A 9588-nucleotide genomic window follows, 5' to 3' on the forward strand; every position below is an offset into this window, starting at 1 on the left:
TAAATATTTTATTTATTAATTATTTTTGTCACTCACTCTAACGTTATTAAATGTTTTCCCCTGGACCCTTCGTTTTAAATTGCCCAGTCTGCAGAGTTCGGGTTGGATCTAGTAGGAGACGAGGCATAGTCACCCGCTTTTCGGCCAGTTTTCATCAGTAGGTTACCTGTTCAACCTACTTGTGTTTTCTTGCTTCCGCTTGTGTTTAGTAGCTCTGAATACTTTAGAATTTTTGTATATTATGTAAAGTTCAGAAGTGTAATATGAAATTTTCGACTTAGGGTTGTCCATCTGCAAGGGAGATTTGCTTAATCTTTTCAGTAAATTTTCCTTGGAGGTGGTCCCCGCACGACTTACTCTGGGTTTCAGGGTGAAATTCGGGGTGGGTCGTGTCATTTAGTGTAAAAAATGAGGTTGAAATAAGGTTGATCGATTTGATAGGGAACCTAACGAATTTGAAACAGGGTGAATTTTTTTCAGTAGACCTATTTAATTAGCATGACTACATCAGACGGTGAAATTTATTTTCACATATTTATGGCCTTGGATCAACCTTATTTAAGGTTATATGCAAACGTACATCATTGTGAACCAACAATACAGAGAAAGCTAAATTTTTGAAAGTCTTGTGAAACATGATGTGATCGGAATAGTGAAATACAAATAGGTCTAAAAAATCACAACTTTATGGTAAGGATTGAGCCTCGATAAAAGTGGTTAATCCTAATTATGCTTAGGCATTTATAAGGAGGGCTGTACCACTAGGGGGTCAATTTAAGAAAAAGTTTTCATGGTTCATAAATATCATATGTATGAGCTTTAGGTTCAAAATCGGGGAATATTAGGGTTTTGCACGATGCCGGTCAACCGCGTTTCGTGTAAAAAATGAGGTTGAATTAAGGTTGTCCGATTTGATGGGGAGCGCAACAAATCCGAACGGGGTGGATTTTTTTTTGGTAAACCTATTTAATTAGCATGTCTACATCTGATGGTGAGATTTTAATTTTCATATATTTATATTTGGATTAAAGAGGACACTTAGCCTGAAACCATAATTAGGAGGGTCAAAATCTATTGCATATTGCAACGATTATTTTTATCAAAATCTCAATAGGTAACATATATTTTATGTATTGATTTTTTTTTAATCAAAGATAAATCGGGTGCAGTTTTCATTCATCACAAACCAAAATGATCATTACATACATTTTTATTAATTTTCTTTTAGATAAATTGTATATAATTATAGTAGTAGATTAATGAATTGACATTGCTTTGTTTCATAAATCTACCAAAATACAAAAGAAACAGTAGCATCTTTCAACTTGTTTTTTGTAAATTATATAGACAAAAAAAACAATAGTATCCTCTCAAAAAAAAAAAAAAACTAAGAGTAGAGCGGCATATAGAGAATACGAGAAGAAAATTAAACAAAAAAAGAGTTTATAAAATATACTGTTTCGATCAACTAGAGTCTTGCGCAGTTGGTGTAAATTATACATGCATTGTGGGTAATTTGGCCAATGTTTAAACTAGTCTTTATCTTTGCTCCTTTATTTTTTTGACGTAAGGGGTCAACTTCAGACCAAAAAAGAAAAAGACATAAGGGTCAAATGAGAAGGGTTTCTAACACATGGACCTATCAGAGCTTGATTTTCAAACACTAAGAGAGGTCAAATGACCCTTCTGACCCCCCCTTTAGCTACGCCCTTGCATGAGAGAATTAATAGTGTCACATCCCGGGACCCGCTCCGCCGTAACACGATATTGTCCGCTTTGGGCCCCCGGCCCTCACGGTTTTGTTTCCGGCAGCTCAGGAGCAACTTCCCGGTAGGTCACCCATCCTGGGATTGCTCTCGCATCGACATGCTTAACCTCGGAGTACCCATCCCCTCCGAAGCCGCTGAGCCACCAAAAGGCCTCGTATTAGGTTGGTGGTGGGCATGTACATATACAGCACATAACCCCTCTCCGTTTGGCCGATGTGGGATATTACAAATAGAGAGTACCATGTAGGTTGAAAGCTTCGAAGATGATTTTCTGGTCCTGATCGAGGATACTTATTAAGTTGAGGCTGATTTGGACCAAGTTTGATGTATAATCGAAGAACCTCGTCTTGCTTATTAACCGGATACCTCCCATATTTGTTGTCGACGTCCTGTATCACGTTCCAAAGAAGCGATGTCAACTTCATTGTCATTGAAATTAAATTTCACTAATTTAGGAGGAGGATTTTCTAGTACCGCTGCTTCTGTATCAGTGGTAGGCAATTGAAAAGGTACTGGTGTACCAGCTTCAGATTCAATTCTTTTCCTTTTGAAAAATCCATCAATTGTAGACTGTTTACTCATCTTGACAGATTAAAAAAGGAAAAGATGTTGGGGTTGATGTTTTCTTATACGAATATGCTGCTATGAGTTTGATTATTTATAGAAGACAATGTTATCTTAACAGACTAAAAAAAGAAAAGATGTTGGGGTTGATGTTTTTTTACATGAATATGCTGCTATGAGTTTGATTATTTATAGAATACAATGTTAATTGGTGGGGGTGAGATATAATTGTATGAGGAATAGGTTAATATAAAGCTTTTATTATTCTTTATTAGACTAAACAGCTACTTTTCCTAGTAAGAGAGTTTTTATTATTTTTATTAGTAAACCAAACCAATCTAGAGAAACTAGTTGGAGGGTTTGGTAATAAAGAAATAAAGTCAAAAGACCAAATATATGTGAGTACGGGACTGAGGGGTGCCAGCATAACTAAAGCTTCTAAACGAGCTAGAATCCAAACACCAAATGCAGATGAAACCATGAATCTGAGGGGTGCCATGGCACCTCTTGGTCTCTATATACATCCGCCAGTGAGACCACGGGGGAGTAGTGGTCGGGAGCCATGCAAGATGAAAGATAATCCTTGCATGAAAGCCAGACTTGCGATCTGGTGGAGTTATCAGACGCTAACGGGGCACTCAAGAAGAAATGCGTGTACAGACGGAGGACTGCAGAGTATACCTTAGGACGAGGCGATCCATGTCTGGAAAGATTGAGCGCCATGGTGATCCATGCAACCAGCTGATTTATGCTAGCATCACATCTTCTGGAGTATATTGTTCTATTGATAGCTTACCCCTAGTGTCTTGTACCAAGGTGCATGACTACGCAGCTCCTGCATACACATCTAATTATGGGTTCCTAAAAGATTTCTTTAAGCCTGGACTGTATCTTTACTGGTCCGTACCTTCGTGTCAACATTGTGAAGAGATGGGCAAGCTATATAGCCTGAAGAATGAATTCAGAAATCAGACAGATCCCCAAACTCAATGCGTGCCCAAAGCCAAAGCCAAAGGTATAATTAAACCTTTTTCACCTAAAACAAATTTTACATGCAGGTGGTAAACTTGGAGCTCCAACTATAAAGATATTAGGTGAGAATCCAGAAGTCCTTGTTCCCCTTTTTCTCTCCCTCCATTGGAGTATTGTGTTTTTAGCTCGAATAAAGTTGTTCTTACAGAGACGGTGATATTTTCGCAGGTTCTTGCACACTTCATGTTATTCTTATAGTGACGGGAGCGACAATCTACTATGTCTACAGCTCTGTCAAATGAGAAGAAGAAAATCAACTGAGAATTAAAAGATTTTTGGATGAATACAGAGCTCTTAAGCCAAGCAGATATTTCTATGCAGATATTAAGAGGATAACAGAGCAGTTTAAAGAGAAGCTGGGTCAAGGGGCCTATGGAACAATGTTTAAAGGTGTAGGCTTTCCTCTGAATTACTTGTTGCTGTGAAAACCCTCAACAATTCCAATGAGAAAGGGGAAGATTTTATAAACGAAGTAGGCACGATGGGTCAAATCCACCATGTCAATGTGGTACTTGGTTGGTTACTGCGCAGTCTGTCTGCGCTGATGGATTTATACGAGCTCTAGTTTATGAATTCTTACCAAATGGTCGACTCCAGAATTTCTTATCATCAACAGATAATGAGAATTCGTTCCTTGGTTGGGAAAAGTTGCAAGATATTGCTTAGGTATAGCCAAAGGAATCGAATATCTTCATTAAGGTTGTGAACAACAAATCCTCCACTTTGACATCATGCCCCATAATGTGTTGCTAGACCATGATTTCACTCCAAAAGTTTCCGATTTTGGTTTGGCCTAGTTGTGCTCAAAGGATCAAAGCGCGGTATCCATGACTGCAGCGTAGGGAACCATGGGCTATATTGCACTAGAAGTCTACTCCAGGAACTTTGGTAACGTGTCATACAAGGTAGATGTCTATAGTTTTGGAACATTGCTTCTTGAAATGGTTGGAGGCAGAAAGAATTTTAAGGTCATGGAAGACTCGAGCAGCCAAGTCTACTTCCCAGAATGGCATGGATATATAATCTCCTAGAACAAGGGAACGACCTGCGCATCCATATTGGGGATGAAGGAAAAGTTGGAATTGCTAGGAAACTTGCAATTGTGGGTCTTTGGTGCATCCAATGGCATCCAATAGACCTTCCTTCCATGAAAGCTGTAGTTCTAATGTTGGAAAGGGAAGGTGACAATCTGACCATGCCTCCTAATCCTTTTGCCTCTACTACTTCATCTTCGTGTTGAATAAAGAGTTCATGTGCCTGCAGCAAGAGCTACCAGACGCCGGTCAGGCTCATATGTTAACGAATTATGTTCTTTATAGTGAAATTAAGCATGCAGATCGACACTATGGAACTGCTCCCAGTTACTCAACAAATTTGATGCATGGATTTGTAGTAATTCAATATATTCTTTTACAGTACCAGAAATCCTCTGTGTTAATTGGCCTTTTTGAGTTTTGTAGTTGAACTACTTTTTAATTGGTATCACTTCTGTTTTTGAGTATAGTACGTACTTTGTTTTAGCTAAATGAAGAAAATAATATCTCTAGTTAGGCCGGGGAGGAGGAGAGTGAATTTAAGAGGTTCAGATTATCAGATAATTCAGATGGCTAGCTTGAGAGAATGAGAGATATCTCCAATATTTAGTGGAGGGAATGAACCTCGATCAGCCTGTCAAACCCGGCAAGCCATAATGCAACAGACTTGTCTATTCTGTTGTCAATTTTTGAGTTTAATCAAACTAGTTCATGGTTTATTGGCAACTTTAGACCTTGAGGCCAAGTGCGTAACAGGCAGCAGGCTGGTTCTCGATATCTCCAGTATTATTACTAATCGAAATGAAACGTGTCTTAGCCGTAATGTAAAAGACAAGAATATCGCGTCAATATAAATAGCCGTCTGTTAATCATTTGAAGAGGAACACTCATTTCAGTTTTCACTGTCTCTCAACGACGTCTCTCAACGCAAATCCAAAGCATGAAGGTATAAGGTTGTTGACAATTCTTATATAAAACAAAACACAACCTATGAAGCTTAAAGCAATTGAGAGATTAATCTTACACATTTGAAGAACAAGGTGAAGAAGTAGAAGAACCAACATGATCTCATGGAACTTAGGTAAAATCATGCATGTGCATTTCATGGTTTTTCACAGAGAATAGCAGTATCACTTGCTATCCTAAAAATCTGGGTTTCCAGCTTTTTGATCTTTTGTTCTGTTGTCTTATGTTTAAGTTTCTTTACACTTATGTCATCAAATTTATGTCTGGGAAAGATCCTAATTTGAATTTCAAATTGACAACTAGAATATTTAAAGGTCTTGCCTTTGGGCTCAATTTAGTTTTGGGTTTGATGTTTTTGTCTCAACCCATGACTTATGGTTTAGAGCTCTAAGGCTACAGCTGTGTTTGTGATACACAAACAAATATAGCAGTTGCATGTCTTTGTTTGATAGCAGATAAAAAGTAATTTGCTAAACCAATGTGATATTATGCTTTTGGGAAAAGTTTGCAAAACCTTTTGTCTCTTGCTTTTAAATGAAACATTGTTTAAGATAGTTTTGTTTGTCTTTTTGCTTGGTCATAGACAGCTGCATATGTCCTCTCACTTTCTGAGTTTGGCCAAGGACAAAAGTCCAAAATCCTTTCCTTGCTTTGGCCCTTGTGCCTTCCCTCTTGTGGCACCTCTTTGGTTTGTGTCTCTTTTTTGTTAGAGCACTCAATCAGCCTATATATATATTGAGCAAGGCTGTCTTTGCTCAATGGTTGTCAAGATGTAGTTTTTTACATTTGTATTGTTGGGTTTTGGTTTTTCCTTTGCATTGTTCATTAGTCTCTAAGTCTTCCTTTTGTGATTATAAACCTTAGAGCTAAACATAACATTTTCTCACAAACTCATTGCATTATTGTTGAGGTTTGGTTTTCCTTGGCATTGTTCATTAGTCTCTAAGTCTTCCTTTTGTGATTATAAACCTTAGAGCTGAACAAAACCTTTTTCTCATAAACTCATTGCATTCTGCATACCGCCATGAGATCAGTTGGTAGTGCAGCAACCCCGGAAGTGTTCATGAAAAAAGCAGCTGAGGATAGCTGAGTTCTGATGTATCCCGCTAAGGTAGCTGAGTTCATGGAAGAATCAGTTTAGGATAGCTGAGTTTCTGAGAGTGAAACTTCTGAGAAGTGTTCAAGAAGAATTAGTTAAGTGATAGCTGAGTTCTGAGTTGAAACTTCTTATACCTTCATGTGTAGCCACTTAGAGACAAGAGAGGTAGATCTAGACTAGTTTGGGACTAGGTAGGATAGCAAGTCGTTGCTGTTTCCTATACAGAAATCTTGTAAGGAGTGAGGTACTCAGGAACAAGAGAGAAAGTATAGATCTAGACTAGTGGGTAGTTTAGGCAGGAGAGCAAGTTGTTCATGTACCCCTAGATTATAATCTTGTAAGAAGTGAGTTTTACATAGTGGAAAGGTTTGTCCTTCAAGAGTTAGGGGCACGCAGTTTTTCTCTCTGGTTGTAGGGTTTCTGCGAGTAAAAAAACATCTTGGTGTTCATTGTTATTTTACTGCAACTTTTATTTATTGTCATTGTGTATTTGTTATTCAGGATAGCTATAACCTACAGACCTACCTCATATATGGTATCGAAGGCTAGAAGAGAGGAGAAGACAAAATCTATTCTGTTGCAGACTCATTGGTTGATCAACTAACTGCTATATCATTATCAATAATGAAGAAGGTAAGCTACAAGCTCTTAAGTTGTGTCCATGTTTAATCGATAAACATTAAGATGTGTTTATGTTCTTGTGAATTGAATCCGGTTTTGCTCATTAGGCTCTTACATGTCGACAGACGTGCTTCTCTATGATGCACGTAAATTACACGAAAGGATACCTCTTACAAATGAAATCTTATATATCGAATTGCATTCGCAACACTACTGAAACCAATTTACAGATGTACCAGATAGAAAATATATGAACTTTCGTCTGTTGGACACACAACAATCTTGATTTTAACCTATTCAAGAACTACCTCAATTTCAAGCGCATCACAACGTGGATCAGTAAGTGTGCCTGATGCAGAAAGACTTGTGTCATCATCTGTTCCACTATTTTGACCGGAATTTAGTCGCGGAGATTGCAAATGTTCAAAGGGGAAAGGAGGTGGACTAATTTCTTTATTCCCCTCCAACATTTGCACTACATTGCTCATGAGGGGTCTTGCTTCTGGTGAATACTGAATGCACCACAGAGCTATCAGTAACATCCTCTCTGCTTTTTCCCTGTCACTCTCTTCAATCCCACAACGCAGTAATAGTGTTGCTAACTCATTTTTCTCAAACATGTTCCATGTCCATTTAGGTAGCCAGTCCCGGGACTCATGGCTCACATTATCGTCGTAATGTCTCCTTCTTTCAACAATCTCAAAGAGAAGAATACCAAAACTGTAAACATCACATTTGTGAGTCACAGGATAAGGCTTCCACAACTCTGGAGCTGCATATCCGGCTGTCCCTCTGAAATTGGTTAGGATTACTTGACTACTTCCTCTATTACAAAGCTTGGCGAGTCCAAAATCCGCAACCTTGGGATTCAAGTTCTCATCAAGAAGCACATTTTCGGGCTTAATATCATAGTGAATGATTTTTCGTTCACACTCCTCATGCAAATAAGCCAACCCTTTTGCAGTTTGGACTGCAATACCATGAAGCTTCTCTAGATCCACTTCTCCATCGTTCTTGAACAATAACTTTTCCAGAGAACCATTCTCCATGTACTCGTAGACAAGGGCTTTCATTTCGGGGGCGAAGCAAAAGCCCACGAGTCTAACCAAATTGACATGGTAAGTTCTTCCCAAGGTTCCAACTTCTGCCATAAACTGCTTTTCAACCATCTTACCCCTATTGTTGGTAAGGACCTTGACAGCTACTGTTACTCCATTCTCGAGAAACCCTTTATATACTACTCCAAATCCACCTGAACCTAAAATGTTGGAGTAGCTATAGTTTTGTGTGTACTCTGCAATTTGCTTTGCTGTGTAAGCTACAGGCTTCTCTCTTTCCATGTCGCTTAGGAACTCTTTGACTGTCGGAAACTGGGCCTTGGAACCAAATGCTACTTCGCTGGAAGATAATGGAATATAATTTCCAGACGTTCTACTCGTCACCTCGCCAGATATTGGAATATAATTTTCATACTTTCTCACGCAGTTAATAATGGCATATATAACGACTGTAGCAGCGATGACCAGCACCACAGAAGAAACTGAAACAGAAAAAAGAAAAAAATTAATCAAATAACTAAACTAATATGTTTGTCCAAAACAAATTAATCTGGATGGCTGCGTTTGTTGTGGAGGAGAAAGAGATGGAGAAGGGGTCGGTTGTGGAGGCCATGAACTCGATCGGGTTCAGTTGAGAAGAGGAGGTCTGATTTGATACAACCAAAAAGGATCTGAATCTGATTGTTGTTGTACACACTTGTACTTGATAGGATCCTATCACGTTCTCATGCATCCTTTAAAACAAATCAAATATTATCCAAATCTAATCTGATTCTTATCCTAAATCATTCCGATTCTTGATCCCTAACACGGCCCATGTGTTTATAGATTTTATTTTCAATGTTCATCAATGAATAAACAAAATAATAAGAAGAACTTACTAAGGGAACTAATAACACCAGCAGCAGCAACCCCATTGAATGCGGAAAAAAAGGAACTAAAAGCCTTGTCGACGTCGTTTTTGAAAGGGTCGACGTTTCTATTAGGTGGGGATATCAGATCAAATAAAGAAATAGGTGGGTATGAGCTCATTCTTTCTTGTTAAAGATGGATATTCAAGAAAATAATGAAGATGGCAACGATATATAGAGTCCAAATGAGCTTGTGATTATTTGCCTGCATATGCACACGTAACTAGCTACTTTGCTAGGAAATTCAATGTCACTCGTTTTTGACCAATTCTTGGTATGACTCGTTTTTGACCAATTCTTGGTATGAAAACTCAGAGCTATATATTGAATGATCCGAGTCTAACTGAGCTCTGCTTGGAAACTTCCCCCCACTGGCTCAGGTGTTGCACTCGATTTTACATATAAAAGTCTGATGAAGCAGTAGGTATTCCACGACAACAAGGCAAGCTTTAGGGCAAATGTCCAAATGCAAAAAATGGGGTTTTTATAGCCCAATTCAATAAAAAATATTTTGCTTAGTCCATTCCAATGTTT

General features: G+C 38.4%; 1 protein-coding gene across 1 annotated transcript; it reads right to left on the reverse strand.

Moving 5' to 3' along the window:
* Positions 1–7279: 7279 nt before the first annotated feature.
* On the reverse strand, positions 7280–9200 carry LOC101308085 (probable receptor-like protein kinase At5g39030-like). The gene is made up of 2 exons (XM_004299157.1): positions 9025–9200; positions 7280–8625 (listed from the first exon to the last, which is right to left on the reverse strand). Exons 1-2 carry the CDS (start codon positions 9173–9175, stop codon positions 7379–7381), a joined length of 1398 nt encoding a protein of 465 aa, XP_004299205.1. The 5' UTR covers positions 9176–9200; the 3' UTR covers positions 7280–7378.
* Between the last annotated feature and the right edge of the window lie 388 nt (positions 9201–9588).

Source organism: Fragaria vesca, linkage group LG5 (genome assembly GCF_000184155.1).
Source record: "Fragaria vesca subsp. vesca linkage group LG5, FraVesHawaii_1.0, whole genome shotgun sequence".
NCBI classification, from domain to species: domain Eukaryota; kingdom Viridiplantae; phylum Streptophyta; class Magnoliopsida; order Rosales; family Rosaceae; genus Fragaria; species Fragaria vesca.